This window comes from Lithobates pipiens, unplaced genomic scaffold, assembly GCF_037356315.1.
Source record: "Lithobates pipiens isolate NorthernLeopardFrog02 unplaced genomic scaffold, aLitPip1_a1.2 Scaffold_18, whole genome shotgun sequence".
In the NCBI taxonomy this organism is placed as follows: Eukaryota; Metazoa; Chordata; class Amphibia; order Anura; family Ranidae; genus Lithobates; species Lithobates pipiens.
This window is the reverse complement of record NW_027507758.1, coordinates 643,201,992-643,219,210: the sequence shown is the minus strand read 5'-3', so window position 1 is coordinate 643,219,210 and position 17,219 is coordinate 643,201,992. Positions and strand designations below refer to the sequence as shown.

The window sequence follows — 17,219 nt, the reverse complement described above, 5'->3', positions numbered from 1 at the left end:
TTTATTTGTGAGTAGGCAGATACATGTCAAAAGACTCTGGGGGTTATTTACAAAACACACGTTCATGTTAATAGAAATATGCTAACTTCAAGTGCAATTTTTAAAGCACTGCAAGTGCACTTGGAAGTGCAGTCGCTGTAAATTTGAGGCTTAACATTTGAAATGAGGGGAAGCTCTGCTGATTTTGAACATGCAATCATGTGTAATGCTGGTTTGGGTATCTATCTATCTATCTATCTATCTATCTATCTATCTATCTATCTATCTATCTATCTATCTATCTATCTATCTATCTATCTCTACTTACATAGTCCTGCTTGGCCAAAAAAAATGCAAGTCCATCTTGTTTCAACCCCCCCCCACAAAAAAAAAAAAAAATTAACTGACAATAGTAGTTCCAAAAATATATAGTAATAGATAAATTCTATAATTTTTTTAAAATATATATATATATATATATATATTTTTTTTATTATTATCTTTTAATATATATATATATATATATATATATATATATATATATATATATATATATATATATATATATATAAAATTTGGATTTTTTTTGGGGTTTTTTTTTTAATTATTTTTTAATATATTTTTCTAAAATTGGAAGATTAATCATAGGATGAGGATGAATAAAAACATGTGGTATATCTCTGTGTGAATATAAGCAGCAAAGCTACTTCACTTTTCTTGCATTATGAAGAAGAAAAGAACGGGCTATATTAAAAAACCACAAAATTAGCAGCATGACGAATATGCTAGCTTCAATACGAACACTAGTTTTACAAGACCGAGCGCTTCCGCCCTGTAAATCCTTTCTGGGCATGCGTCATACTTAGTCCGTCCAACTTGCCTACTCACGAGCGGACTGTCCGCTGAAACCAAGTTTGGACGGACAAAATTACGGAAATTCCGAAAGACTTAGTCCGTCAGACAGTCCGCTGAAAAAGTCCGCTGAAGCCCACACACAAGCGGATTGTCCGCTGAAACACGGTTCAGCGGACTAAGTTGGGCAGACAATCCGCCCGTGTGTACGCGGCCTAAGTGTTCCATTTATGGTCTGGGAAGGTGGTACAGACAAGACTTATACAACCTCCATGTAAGACAGAAAAACAAAGTCTTCTTTAACCACTTGCTTACTGGGCACTTAAACACCCTTCCTGCCCAGACCAATTTTCAGCTTTTGGTGCTCTCACACTTTGAATGACAATTACTCAGTCATGCAACACTGTACCCAAATTAATTTTTTGTACTTTTTTTTCCCACAAATAGAGCTTTCTTTTGGTGGTATTTGATCACCTCTGGGGTTTTTATTTTTTGCGCTATAAATGAAAAAAGACCGAAAATTGTGAAAAAAAACGCATATTTCTTTGTTTCTATGACAGAATTATGCAAATTATAAATTTTTCTTCATAAATTTTGGCCACAATTTATACTGCTACATATCTTTGGTAAAAATAACCTAAATTAGTGGATATTATTTGGTCTTTGTGAAAGTTAGAGAGTCTACAAGCTGTGGTGCGAATTGCACAAAATTGATCACATCTGATGTACTGGTGGACTATCTCGATTCTTGTGACCCGAACAAGTCAGGAAAGTACAAATACCCCCCAAATGACCCCTTTTTGGAAAGTAGGCATTCCAAGGTATTTAGTAAGAGGCATGGTGAGCTTTTTGATCTTGTCATTTTTTTCCCACAATTCTTTGCAAAATTAAGATTTTTCATTTTTTTTTCTCCACAAAATTGTCATTGTAATAGGTTATTTCTCTCACATGGCATGTGTATACCACAAATGACACCCCCCAAAAAATTCTGCTACTCCTCCTGAGTATTACAATACCACATGTGTGGGACTTTTTCACAGTCTGGCCACATAGAGAGGCTCAACATGCAGGGAGCACCATCACGTGTTCTAGGAGCATAAATTACACATCTAACTTGTTGACTATTTATTACACTTTTGAAGTACCAGGACAATGACACGTGACACTGATGACAGATGGCACTGATACGTGGAAATGATGACACTTATACGTGGCACTGATGACAGATGGCACTAATATGTGGCACTGATGACAGATGGCACTAATATGTGGCACTGATGACACGTGGCACTAATAACGTGGCACTGAAGACACGTGGCACTAATACGTGCCACCAATGACAGATGGCATTAATACATGGCACCGATGACGCATGACACTGATGACAGATGGCACTGATAAGTGGCATTGATGACACGTGACACTCACAACAGATGGCACGTGACACTGACAGGTGGCACTGATGACAAATGGCACTGATGACAGATGGCACTAATACATGGCACTGATGACAGATGGCACTATGTGGAACTGATGACAGATGGCACTGATGACAGATGGCACTGGGGACAAATGGCACTGGGGGCAGGTAGCACTGGGGTGGATGGCACTGGGGGCAGGTAGCACTGGGGTGGATGGCACTGGGGGCAGGTAGCACTGGGGCAGGATGGCACTGCTGGGGGAGGATGGCACTCTTTTTCCTTTTTTTTTTTTTAACTTGAAGCAAAGCAGAACGCCTGCCGCTGCAGCCGTTCATCTCTCACCTCTCACACTCTGTCTGTGTGAGGAGGGAGAGCGGCGCTGAGAGATGAGCTCATATGTTTACATATGAGATCATCTCCCATTGGACACGCCGATCGCGCTGTAAATGGCCGCTGTGATTGGCCGTTTACAGCGATCTGTGTTTGCCTGTCCCCGGGGGACACGGCGAACACAGAACTTCCGCGATGCGTGCCCGCGCGGCGCGCATTGCGGAAGTAAACAACAGGACGTCCAGGGACAGCCACCCGGATGAAAGCGCCTGCTCTACGGCCGTCATTCAGCTATAGGGCGGGCGCGAGGTGGTTAAAGACAGTGAACTCAAATTAACCTCTAAAAAGAACAATTCCTTAACAAGATGGCTTTGGTTCTGCTCAAAGCATCCATGAAAATATACATAATAGAAACATATGAAAAATTATACAATGTGTGACTTTATATATATAAATATAAATTCTTTTAACCCCAAATGTTCTGACAATGTGGAAGAAGGTGCTGGTAGACACTTCCCCAAAAAGACTTGCAGCTGTAATTGCAGTGAAAGGTGATTCTACAAAGTATTGACTCCGGGGGGCGCCATACAAATGCCCCCCCCCCCCACACCTTTCACGTATTTATTTGTATAATTTATCATTTTCCTTCCACTTCACAATTATGTGCCACTTTGTGTTGGTGTATTACATAACATCCCAATAAAATACATTTCTGTTTTTGGTTAAAACATGACAAAATGTAGGAAATGTAAAGGGGTATGAATACTTTTTCAAGGCACTGTAGGTGAGCAGAGCCCCAATAGGAAAGACATTGACCTCACCTCTGCCATCTAGTAGACATAAGGCCTGCTGACCCATATAGTGGGACTGATCACTGCCCACATCAGAAAGGAGTATGCATGTGTTGTCCCCGGTACATTTTGTTACCAGTTATTGTTTTAACGAGTCACCAAAGCTTCACTCATGCACATCTAAGGGGGGTGTCTGTGGGGAAGAACTGCCAGCTGCTTACACCACTCCGAGATTATTCATGAATACTCTGGATGCATGGCTGTGCTGCCCAGCATGGGCACAGGTAGTGTCTCACTCCTGATGTCCACAACTGCACACGCGGCCCGGCGTCCGGAGAAGGTAGAGAGTGGAGAAAGAACTCCTCCCAGTTGATGCCAAAAGTTTCCTGGGACACCCTGAGCACCACTTCTACTGTGTAGGGTTCTGGCAGCCCAGGACAGTGCCTAACAATGCAAGAGTGTAACTCCATCTAGTGTCCATAACATGGTAATAATACCGCAGTGCATCATTATTGTCACTAGATGGAGCTGCCGATCATAGGAGATAACTATATGCAATAAAATACGGCAAATATCTGTCATGCCTAGGCAAATGTGTGTCATATTTATTCTACAATTTTTTTTTAAAACAGACCTCTAAGCCCTTGTACACACGGTTGGAGATTCCGACGGAATGTGTCCAATTGGACCGTTTTGTCGGATATTCCGACTGTGTGTGGTCTCCATCAGACTGTTTCAAAATTTTCCAACAAAATGCTCCAATCGGACATACTCCGATCATGTGTAAAGAATTCCGATCGGACAAAGTGCCACGCATGCTCAGATCAAATTCCTACACAAAAGCTATTGGCTACTAGCCTGAACGTAGTCCCATCGTAACGACAGAACGTCATCACATCGGATTTTCCGACAACTTTGTCTGACCGTGTGTATGCACCAGTTTCGGACAAAATCTGACGGACTTGGTTGTCGGAATCTCTGACCGTGTGTACAAGGGCTAAGTGTTTGTGAAATCTTCCACCACAAAATGTACAATGAGAGGTAATGACTCCATTTTTATTTTTCTCCTGCTATCAATGGGCGACACGGTACAACACTTCATCCATGTCTTTGGTGATCTCTGATCTCCTTATCAACTGTTTCTTCCATGAGGAAGATCAGCCATGGAGTATATCTGAGGTGTATATCAGGGTGTTCTTCTTCCCCACATGAGAGCTGTGATGTCCAGCAACATTCATATAGAAGACATTTCCCACACTCAAGGCACTAATACACCTCGAGGGTTATGTGGGATTCCTGATGTACAGGAAGACAGGACTTCAATGAAGAACAATTACCTCACTCGGGACAGGAATATGGCTTCTCCCCTGTGTGAGATCTCTGATGTCTGTTAAGATGGGAATTCACTGAAAAACATTTCCCACACTCAGGACAGGAATATGGCTTCTCCCCTGTGTGAGATCTCTGATGTGTGTAAAGACTGGACTTCTGTGAAAAATATTTCCCGCACTCAGAACAAGAATATGGCTTCTCCCCTGTGTGAGATCTCTGATGATTATAAAAATTGGACTTATCTGAAAAACATTTCCCGCACTCAGGACAGGAGTATGGTTTTGCCCCTGTGTGAGACCTCTGATGTTTGACAAGAGTTGATTTTTGTACAAAACATTTCCCACACTCATAACAGCAATATGGCTTCTCCCCCGTGTGCAATCTGTGATGATTATAAAGATTGGACTTCTCTGAAAAACATTTTCCGCACTCAGAACAGGAAAGTGGCTTCTCCGCCATGTGAGATCTCTGATGTCTGTAAAGATTGGACTTCAATGAAAAACATTTCCCGCACTCAGGACAGGAACACGGTTTCTCTCCTGTGTGAGCTCTTTTATGCAAATTAAGTTTGTATTTAGAAGGGAAACACTTCCCGCACTCAGTACAGGAAAGCCTCTTCTCTGTTGGAAGGACGGCCCCGTCCCGCACAGTCTGAGGTTCCTCAGGATAAGAGGAATACGATGGTCCATCTACACTGTGTGGTGCCGGATGGACATTTGAGGTAGTCGGGTTTTCTCCTGGACTATACTGTGTGATGTCCTCATCTTCTACTTTACAGTCTGGAGACAAAGTGAGACAATCCTCTGAGGTTTTCCTCATCTCCCGTCCATCTACTAAAATAGAAATACAAAGATTATTACTAGACATGAGCTGATTGGTTCCTGCTGTGCTCCAATCAGATCATCAGATATAAAATGTCCAGCTGGTAGGAAATGGGTGTAACAAAAGAGAATACATATTATGTGTATATATAGCAGTGGGGGGAAGGGAGAAAGCAGAAGTCAGGACTATGTAATGTACAACATATTGTATAAGATACAACAGATAGGACTATATAGTATCAGAATGATGTAATGTAGAACATAGAGTATATAGTGCAGGGGTCAGGAGTATGTAATGTAGAATATAAAGTATACAGTGTAAGGGTCAGGACTCATAATATTGGTATTCAGTAATCAGTGGAAGATGAAATGATTACATGAGACAAGTTGCAGAGGTCCCACACCGCTCCTCCCATCTCCTGAGACTGCACTCAGTGACTTGGGTCTGAGACTATACAGACATATCCCTCCACCCGGCACAGCCAGCAGACAACAGAACAAGTAATCCTGGGGGGATTTTTCTGTCAGAGATCTTGTCATACCCGGGTATGGGGCAAAAGACCCAAATCACATACCCCAGGTGCCTAGATCTAGTAACATCTATGGGGAAAATGAACATACCCATTCAACATATCACCCATCATATTCTGCATCACAGAGAAGGAAGATTATCACCCAGCCCCCGCCCTACTCTGGACCAATCAGTGAGCCGTATGGGTGGAGGAATGTATTTAGTGTTAATGACCCACCTGTGCTGATCTCTGTAGGAGTGTCCTCCTCTATAAATGTCCCCGTTATTCCATCCTCCTCCATAGACTGCTGATCATCCCTCACATACCTCTCTTCTTCTTCTGATTTCACCTCAAATTCTATATCCATTGGATCTCCACTCTAAACCAAGAAAATGAGAGAGAATATCATCTGTAAGATAATAGGATTTTTCGTACTCACGGTAAAATCCTTTTCTCTCGAATTCACCGACCAGCACAGCTCCTCTCTGTAACAAATGGGTTGTTAGGCTTATCACTAGGAGAATACTAGGCATAGTTGTAATACAACACTCAGAACTCTTAGTTCCGCCCAGGCAGACCTCAGTACGTCAACAAGCAGTATAACATAAAGATAAAAGGACGGGCGGGTGCTTGTCGGTCGGTGAATTACAGAGAAAAGGATTTTACGGCGAGTACAAAAAATCCTATTTTCTCTTATATTCACCGACAGACACAGCTCCTCTCCGTAACAAATGGGACGTCCCCAAGCAGTGCCAAATGAGGGGTGGGAAAACAGCCCAAAACTTCATCCACCATGGCAAGTGGGAACTAGTGAAACTTTACCCACAAAAAACAACAGTGCGTGGAAAAACCACCACAAAAAACAGGGTATCCTCAACAGGAGTAATCACCCAAAACCGCACCAAACTGCGGAAGTAATGCAACAGTGCATTAACATAACAGTACTGTGTTTTTATCGAAAAACCAGGAAAAACAGAAAATATATATTACATATTCAATTGCAACTACACGACCGCCTGCAAAACTTTGCGACCAAACCAGGCATCATCCGATGCACTGACGTCTACCTTGTAGAACTTGGTAAACGTGTGGACAGGTGACCAGGTCGCCGCCTTACACACCTGAGCAGCGGACGCTTGATGTCGGAAGGTCCAAGACGTTCTGATTGCCCTTGTGGAGTGGGCCGTGACCAGAAAGGGGGGCACCTGCCCCTTCAAGGTGTAGGCTTGTATTACAATCCGTCTGATCCACCTGGAAATGGTGGTTGATGAGACCGCCATGCCTTTCTTTTGACCAGCCATCCAAACAAACAGTGAGTCTGACTTCCGAAAGGGAGCCGTGGCAGACAAATACACCTTAAGAGCCCGAACCACATCCAGAGCATGAAGGGCCACCTCCTTAGGGTGCTTCAGTTTAGGACACAGAGATGGTAATACAATGTCCTTATTGATATGAAAAGCAGAGACCACTTTCGGTAGAAAAGACGGTTGAGAAGCAACACCACCTTATCCTTGTGGATAACCAGATAGGGTGACTTGCAAGACAAGGCTGCCAGTTCTGAAACCCTCCTGGCCGATGTGATGGCCACTAGGAAGACCACTTTCTGGGAAAGAGTCAACAGGGGAATCTCCCTGATGTTTTCAAATGGCAGTTTTTGAAGTACCGACAACACCAGGTTCAGATCCCAAGGGGGTAAAGGTGGATGCACCAGAGGGACTACATGACGTACCCCCTGAACGAAGGTACTCACTAAGGAGTGCAATGCCAGGGGTCGTTGAAAAAAGATAGCTAAGGCTGAAATTTGCCCTTTGATGGTACTTAATGCCAATCTCTGGTCTACTCCTTGCTGGAGAAACAGCAGGATTCTGGATATGGAAAATGAGCGCGGATGCCATCCTTTCTCCTCACACATGAAGATGTAGGCCTTCCAGGTACAATGGTATATCTTCCGAGAAGATTTCCGTGCTCTCAACATAGTTGGAATCACCGAGTCCAACAGACCCTGGTTCCTCAACACTTGACTCTCAATAGCCATGCCGTTAAAGCCAGCGATGGTAAAGCAGGATGGAGAATCGGACCTTGAGACAGAAGGTCCTCTCGCAATGGCAGTCAACAGGGAGCATCTGCCACCAGACGCACCAGGTCTGCGTACCAAGGACGCTGAGGCCAATCTGGGGCAACCAGTATTACTGGTATCCCCTCGATTTCCACTCTGCGAAGCAGACGTGGCAACAGTTTCAGTGGAGGAAAGGCATAAATCAGCTGGTACTGACCCCACGGAAACACCAGCGCGTCTGACACCTCGACCCACTGATCTCTTGTCCTGGACATGAATCTTGGCACCTTCCAATTGAGATGGGAGGCAAGCAGATCCATGTCTGGTGTGCCCCACTTCAGGCACAGCAACCTGAATATCTCCAGATGCAATGCCCATTCTCCTGGGTCCAGCATCTGTCGCCTGCCAGTTCTCCACTCCCGGGATGTAAATGGCTGACAGGGCCGGTACGTGACGCTCTGCCCACCGAAGTATGTAAGCGACCTCCGGGTGCCGCGGCTGAGCTTCTTGTTCCCGTGGTGTTGTCTGACTGTATTCTGATCGGATGCCCTTGAAGTCTCAGCTGTCATGTGTAGAGGCACAGCCTGATCACTCTCAACTTGAGCAGATTGATCAGCAACTCGGATTCTTCCGTCGACCAGAGGCCCTGAGCCGACTGAACCCCCATCACTCCACCCCAGCTGGATAGACTGGCGTCCATTGTGATCACCGTCCATTTCAGAGGAAGGAACGATTTTCTGGACTGAATCACCAGGAACCTCAACCACCAGATCAGTGAGTCTCTGACTGACTGGCTCCCCTGGATCTGTCGATCCAGGGACAACTGAGATTTGTCTCATTTTGTCAAAATCTCCTTCTGCAGGACTCTGGTGTGGAACTGGGAATAAGATACTGTCTCGAAGGAGGCTACCATGAGCCCCAGGACTTGCATGCAAAAGCGGAGCGATAACCATTTGCGGTTCATCAGCAGTTTTACCGCAGATCTGAAAGTCTGCAATTTGTCTGAAGGTAGAAAAACTCTCGCTTCCCTGGAGTCCAACAGCAAGCCTAGGTACTCCAGACACTGGATCGGCACAATCACCGACTTTTTGAGGTTCAACAGCCACCCAAATTCTTGCAGGGTCTACATGGTAATCGCCACATCCTCCCCTAATTCTGAGGCGGAAGATGCCCTCAGGAGGAGATCGACTAGGTATTCCACAATCACGATCCCACGTTGTCACAGCAACGCCAACACTGGAGCCAGTACCTTGGTAAAGACTCGGGGGGCTGATGCCAGACCAAAAGGAGGAGCCACAAACTGGTAGTGGGCTTTCCCGACTGTAAATCGCAGAAACTTTTGATGCCGAAGGCATATGGGTATGTGCAGGTATGCATCCTGGATGTCTAAGGATGCCAGGGAGTCCCCTTGATGGAGTGCAGCGACTACTGAGCAAACTGATTCCATTCTGAACCTCTGCACTTTCACAAAGCGATTGAGGGCTTTGGATTGGACGTACCCTTTCCTTCTTGGGAACCACAAACAGATTTGAGTAGAATCCCTGAAAGCTTTCCGAGTCCAGAACCGGTACAATCACCCTGCGATTCAGCAATTCCCTTACCACCCCCAACAGGGCCTCCCGGCGAACCGGGGATACGGGTATGCTGGAGGGGAAGAATCTGTTTGGCGGCCAAGAGAGAAACTCTATCTTGTAGCCTGTGGAAATCAGATCGCAGACCCATTGGTCGAATAACCGGGAGGACCACCGGGCTGCAAACTCCCAAAGGCGACCCTCCACCCGAGACATGGGTGGGGACAAACCTTCATGCGATTCCAGGGACTTTTTTGACAGTCCGTGGGTGTCCTGTCGGGCTGGGAATGTTTTGTCAAAGCTCCAGGCGGACGAAAAAGCCGATTGTGAGCGGAAAAAGAGGGCCCTTGCCTACAGCATGGCTCCTTAGCCTTCCTGGCCTGTGGGAGTAGGGTACACTTACCACCAGTGGCATTTATAATAATGTCATCCAATGAAGCTCCAAAGAGCCGCTTACCAATGAAGGGAAGATCTGTCAGGGCTTTTTTGGATGCCTGGTCAGCAGACCAGCATTTTAGCCAAATTAGGCGCCTCAGCACCACAGCTGACACTGAGGCCCTGGATAACAGAGGAAGAGTATCCAGGGGCGTATCACAGACGTACTTAAGGCCATGCACTAGTTGGTCTACTAGTTCCATGCAGACAGGGGAGGAGTTCTGCTCTCCCAATTGACGGTGCAAAAGTTTTGCCCACTCAGTCTGTCTGCAACACAAGTGCAGATGCCAGTACAGGTCGCATGGCTGACCCCACAACCGTAAACAAGGAACGAGCCACTGCCTCGGCCTTCCTGTCTGTGGGATCCTTGAATACAGGAGTCTTCTCAACCAGGATTTTGCTTACTTTATTTAACCTGGATACTGGGGAGTCCACGACCGGAGGAGCCGACCATTTTTTGAGAAAGCTTTCCTCAAAGGGGTAACGCACCGCCATGTATTTGGGGACCAAAAAGGTCCGTTGCAGCCAACCTTATTCCTTGTAAATTAACTTATCAAAATAAGTCAGATACAGGAACACCTTAGGTGAATGTGCTGGCTTGCAGGACCGAAAAGGGACCGGTACATAAGCAGAGGGATCCGCTGGCTCCTGAATCTTCAGGGTATCATGCACAGCTGTAATAAGTGCTCCAACAAGCGCTTTGTCGCGCCCGGACCCAGGCAGGGACTCATCCTCACTATTGGAACGGTCCTGGTCAGCGTCATCTGACAAGACAGAGCAAGGGTTCACCAGCCTCAGCAGGACCCAAGTTTGCGTTATAGCTCTCCCCATAGGACGGGGGGGCAGGGGTCACTTTTTAGCACCTTTCTTCCCAAACACCGCCTCCATTTTGGCAATGAACGAATTGAGGACCGCCGTCAGGGTGTCCATGGGAACTGCGCAGTCCGCAGGTGACCCGGTTGCAATTGCCTGGATTTCGAGGGAAGAAACACCAGTTTCTGAAGCCATGCTGACCCTACCCTGTCTGCTACCCGAAGGGGACTTAGGACAGTGACAGTCCCACCCTCCTTGCTGCCGCTGACTGAGGGGCTTTAACCCGCCGGACTCCCCACCCTGAGGAGTTCTGCGCTGTTCACAAGTAGTGCCTGTAGACTCCGAGTGCTCCCAGGTGCAGAGGAAACAAAACCTGTGTCGGTGGCAGTTCGTCAGAATGAACGCTAAACGATCTGAAAAACGTGCTCAGGCTACAATAAAATGGCCCCCCAGCGTCCAGTAAACAGACAAGAAACTGAGAGCATATGTAGCTGCTGCTGGAGAACACTGAAAACGTGCTCAGGCTTCTAGAAAATGGCTGCCAGTGTCCTGAATAGGAGAGCACTGGGAAAATGGCCGCTTGAAGCCCAGAAAGACATGCTGCCCTCGCCCACACCTAAAATGTCCGCCGGCCAGCTTCCATGAGGGACAGAGACAGAAATGTGACAGAGACACAGCAATGCACCGAAAACACAGCCAGACCCGCACAGGCACCTCCCGGGAGCTTAACACACAAGATCCAGGACACCACGAGCCAGCCAGTCCCCTATCCCATGTGAGAGCCCTCAGGGATCTTACAGACCACCGCTCAGCAGCACATGCAGCATCCCCCCGTGAGGGGGAGGGGAGGGAAGATAGGGACAGGGGAGAGAAGAGAGGGAGGTGAGGGACCCCCGAATCGACCTCCCAGGGAATGCCCAGCTGCTCAGCCCCACCGAGGCAGGGAGAGCTGCTCTTACCAGTCCTGAAGAGCAGGGAGACATTCCATTGTAGAGCTATTCCTGATCAGTACAGGGTAGCTACTAGCCTCGGCATACTGTGACACAGACATCAGTAGCCCGGTCATATGTATGCCCCGGAGCATAAAAGCTCACGACCACCTCTGGAGCTGAGGTATGTCGTGGCCTGCCGAGCCGTAGCTGTGACCTGTACACGCTCGATGGCTGGACTGTGGAGACTACAAGGATAAGGGTATCCAGCCTGTCACCCAGCCGGCTGTTGATAGTAGATCACAGGATCATTCATCTTGCGCAAAAAGCCAAGCTTCTGCTTAAATAAAAAGCAAGGACCGATGGGCCCGCAGGGTTCCTAGGTCCTTCTCCTTCACTAGGCAAAATAAAACTGATGCTGCTTTGCAGGGTGGAGGGTTGTAGCCCAAGGGACCGCCCCCCTGGGCGGAACTGAGAATTCTGAGTGTTGTGTTACAACTTTGCCTAGTATTCTCCTTTTGATAGGGCTAACAACCCATTTGTTACAGAGAGGAGCTGTGGCGGTCGATGAATATAAGAGAAATAAGATTTATTATTGTGACATCACATATAAAACCCACATATTATTTCTACAAGTCCATGTTCTAGATGCTCCATCCCACCAACCTTGCCATAGTGAGGGATGGTGTGATCTTCCTGTGTAGAATCCCGGGAATACAGAGGACGGGGACATCTCTCTGGTGGGTTCCTGGTATTAGGTGGCTCCATCACTCCATACTCCTCATCCTCCTCTTTATACTCTTCTTTAACATCAATATTATCATCCCCGAGGTTTCCACTCTGAATATATAATAAAACATTCATTGTAACAATCATGCTGTGTATAAATCAGAACTACTAATAATGGTCACTCATCTACCTGATGATGGTGGGGGATGGTGTACAGATCTTTGTGTTCTTTTAGATACTCTGACTCCTCCATCACCCCATCCTCATCATCCTCCTCTTTTATCTCTTCTTTAACTTCAACTTTAGAATCTCTCAGGTTTCCACTCTGAATATATAATAAAAATGACATCAATGGTAACAATGTAGATAATGTACAGATCCTAATGATACTATCAGTGATTGTTCCTCATCTACCTGATAATGGTGGGGGATGGTGTGACCTTCCTGTGTGGAATCCCGGGAATACAGAGGACGGGGACATCTCTCTGGTGGGTTCCCATTACTGGATCCATCTGTAGGAAACACACACACTGACTGAATACATTGTTTCTATGTGTTTATCAGATGATGGGGGATCTAGGTGGAGCCTCCGTACTGCTCTCTCCTTTACAATAAAGTCTCCTCTTACCCGGTGATGTGAGGGGCGGCTGATTGGCCACCATGACGTCCTTGTAGAGATCCTTGTGTCCTTCTAAATACTCCCACTCCTCCATGGAGAAATAGACAGTGACATCCTGACACCTTATAGGAACCTGACACACACAATGATACAGTCACCATCCAGACACATCCCTTGTCTGTTACTGGATAATGTCCCACAATTCCCAGAATCCTCCTCACCTCTCCTCCATCAACTCTCTGGTGACTTCTAGAATCTTCTTTGTATTTCTCTATTCTATCAGGGAGGGAGGTGGAGGCAATGTGATGGTCATATGATCTCCAGACTTCACAGGAGGAAAACTCTACATCTGAACACAAATAGTAAAATCAAATGATATTCCCAGAATCCTCCTCACCTCACCATTCAGGGGTCCATTATATTAAAGCTCCACTTCAGAATGAGATACGATTTACCCACACAGAACCCCCACACTATGCAGGATAAAAGCTTGTAGCAGGTATTCAGATGTCATTACATACAATGCAGGACCAACAGTCCAACTTTGCTAGTGAGGATGCCAAGGGTCCGCCCACATCCTAAGAGCATCAGAAAAAGTGGAAGAAGGAGCTCAGAGACAAATGAGAATATTGCTCAGCCAATGGGAGATGATCTCAGCATGACTTACATAATGAAGGAGATGAGGGGGAGGGGAGGGAGTCACTTATGGTGACCATAGAGACATGGAAATTCAGCTGGTTCAGCAGGGATCGGTCACATTTCCATCCATGTGTGGTCACTGCCGGATACAAGTCACTCCATCAGCGGCTGCAGCCAATAGCTTCATCACTGATCTGTGTATTCTGAGAGCGGAGGAGCGCCCCCCATTGTCAGAATATAATAGTGCAGCGGGGAGGATTCTCCCATCCCCCTCCAATGTGTGGATGGGGGAATCACTTCTGTTTTTTCCTCTCATCCTGCTGGATGAACAATAAAACTGAACCATGTATGGCCAGATTTGGAAGGAAGATATATTCATCATCAACTGATCCCCCTGAAGGGGTTAATCTAGGTTTCCACACTATATATATATATATATATATATATATATATATATATACCTCTCCCATCCTCTGGAACTCGCTAACTCAACCTGCCCGGCTATCCCCTACTCTTGCTACCTTCAGGTGACCCCTGAAAACTCATCTCTTCAGGGAAGCCGATCACGTCTCCAACTGATCTTTTATCACTTCCATCAGCTCATTCCCCACAGTTACAACCTTTTGTACCACCTGCCCCACCCTATTGTATAATAATAATAAATGTGCGTATCATCATCTGTTGGAGATAAAAGACATCACAGTGACTATGGAGGAAGAGGACGGACATGACGGGGGGTGATGAATGAAGAGTGCAGAGAGAGAGCACACAGAGGCGAATCACCAGGAACCCGACACGTGGGGCATTTATTGGGAGACTCGGGGTACAGGCAGGGGGAGAATTAGGCAGGGGGAGAATTAGTCCACAGAACACACAATAGATACAGCAATGAAGAGCGATCCTCAGGGGGGTAATATGGGACAGATAAGGGTTGTTATTTTAACGGGGCAAACAGAAGGCACAGAAATGAAGAATGCTCCTCAGGACAGCAAAGGGGTGATAGTCCACAGGGCAGGGCAGTGTTGGCACATAGGGTAGTAAGACACAGTACAATGAAAAATTCCACCGGATAACAATGTAACACCACACAGGTAGTCCACGTAGGATGGCCAGGGAAATGGGCCCGACTCAGGGACAGAGATCCAGGTCCAAGAAAGGGCAGAGATCAGGGTGTGATGGGTTAAGTATAGGAAATGGCAGATATCCAGGCAGACAGGTGTAAGGTCTGGTAGCTGAAGAAGGGCAGGCAGGGTGAAGCCCAGAACAGGGCAGAGATCCAGACAGACAGGGGCTGGTAGCTGAAGCAGGGCAGGCAGGGTGAAGTCCATGGGCCCTTGGAGGGGGTTGGGAGGGTCTGACCACAGCTCAGCAGCACAGACAATACAGAACTATATGTCCAGGGTGCAGAGAGCAGCACCCAGTCCATACTGACCCATCAGACTCAGCAGTTCTAAGCACCTTCCAGTGAGGTCTGCAGCCATCAGCTCCTCTCTGTGTCCATCATGGAAGGCGACTCTCACCAGACTGACCCCCTTCTTTGTGTTGTGAATTCAGCCAGAGACCTCCCCTCAGATTCAGGTGGTGCCGAGGTGTCTGGCTCTATCCTGACACAATATACAATCATTTATGTGCTTCTTACTGAGGGAGCCTCATGTCCTCCCCCTGTGGGGACCCCGGAACTCACACTCCCCATTATACCGATACACTGACTGCGTTATACATTGTATCCCGATTAGAGATTGTCCATTTTATAAAACTAAATACAAACATCCAATACTTCTGACCTTCACTAAAAGGGGGTTACTGGGTGTAAATAGAAAATACGATCTTATTACCTCCTCTGCTACTTCTTCCTGCAACGTCTCCTCTCTACTTCCATCTGACTCACCTCTCATCCGGAACTTCCTGTGTGTACCTGACATCACTTCCTGTCTATTCCATAGAGACTTCCTGTCTTCCATAGAGACTTCCTGTCCGGGTAGAAGTGAGATCACCGCCTTGTGGAGTTCAGAGTTCAAAAGTCCTTTTAAGGACTGGTATTTGTATAGGTGTAGTACAGGATATAGGGTTGAGTGCACTGCTGTGCAAGTGATTGTTGCAGCAGCCTGTCTTTTGTCAGTGCAGAGAGGGACAGGACGCTGTGTGTAGCAGGGACAGTCAGTTTAATCATTAGCTGTTACTATTAGGTCCACAAAAGTCCTTTTAAAGAGGAAGTAAACCCTGATGAGTTTACTTCCTCTTTTTTTCCCTGCAAAGGTAAAGCATAATGGACTACTATGCATTGCATAGTAGCCCATTATGTGTCACTTACCTGACACAGGAGCCAGCGAAGTCGCGCTGTCCCCTGTAGTCCGCCGCATCTATCTTGCTTGTGGCGTCTCGCAGCTCCGCCGCTGTCATTCGGCGAAGCCACAATGACGTCACTCCCGCGCATGCGCACGGGAGTCGACAAATGCGGCAGCTCCATTTTTGGAACTGCCGCGTTCAGTGCGCCTGCGCGCCGCTGTCTACGGCGCACGTAGACAGCGGTGCCCGTTTTTGGGCAAATATCTCCTAAACCATATAGGTTTAGGAGATATTGCTTGGACCTACAGGTAAGCCTAGATTAAGGGTTTACAACCACTTTAAGGACTGGTATTGGTGTACAGTATAGAGGGTTCAGTGCACTGCTGTGCTTGTGATTGGAGCAGCCTTTCTTTTGTCAGTGCAGCAGGGACAGTCAGTTTAATCACTAGCTGTTACTATTAGGTCCACAAAGGTCCTTTTAAGGACTGGTATGATATAGGTGTAGTACAGTATATAGGGTTGTACACGTATAATATACTTTCTTCCAAATATAGAAATAATATTATACTTGACTGCTGCCCTATTCTGCAGCAGTCCTTTATCAGTGTAGGGACTGAGGTACAGTCTGCACATCACTAGCTACTCGGTCCACAAAGGTCCTTGTAAGGACTGGTATAGGTGTACTATTTGGTGTGCAGTATATAGGTGTGTAATACATGTATAAAATACTTGCACATATAGAAAGCATAAGCATAGTATAGTGCATTTCCACTTTGCAGCATTGTGACTGCTGAGTGGTTCTGCAGCGATACTACAGAGAGCGACAAACGCAATAAAAAAAGTATTATAACTGGTGTGATAGATCAGTGGCCCCCAAAATGACAGACTGAAGCGGGGTGTTATATACCTTCTTCCACATACATACTGCACTTCTCTAGAGACTTTTGTCACAGGGTCATTTAAAAAATGACAGGCAGAGGAAGAGGCAGGCCCTTCCGTAGGGGTAGGGCTGGAGCTACAGACTTGAGCCAAAGTAGCAGATTGCAGAAGGTGCGTGCGATTACGTCAAAGGAAGCACCAGACTTGGTTGAGTGGCTCACTCAG

The 17,219-nt window shown here is 46.5% G+C and overlaps 2 protein-coding genes across 2 annotated transcripts in view; both read right to left on the bottom strand.

The window, feature by feature from the left end:
• Positions 1-17,219, bottom strand: part of LOC143986907 (uncharacterized) — a 356,956-nt gene that overhangs the window by 111,952 nt on the left and 227,785 nt on the right. The gene's annotated exons all lie outside the window — the stretch shown is intronic.
• LOC143989814 (uncharacterized) lies at positions 4,409-5,736 on the bottom strand. Its single transcript, XM_077490087.1, has one exon. It carries the CDS (start codon positions 5,570-5,572, stop codon positions 4,712-4,714), a length of 861 nt encoding a protein of 286 aa, XP_077346213.1. The 5' UTR covers positions 5,573-5,736; the 3' UTR covers positions 4,409-4,711.

Excerpts from the sequence above, each read along its gene's own strand:
- LOC143989814 (XM_077490087.1), bottom strand. The coding sequence starts at position 5,572 with ATGTCTAGTAATAATCTTTGTATTTCTATTTTAGTAGATGGACGGGAG.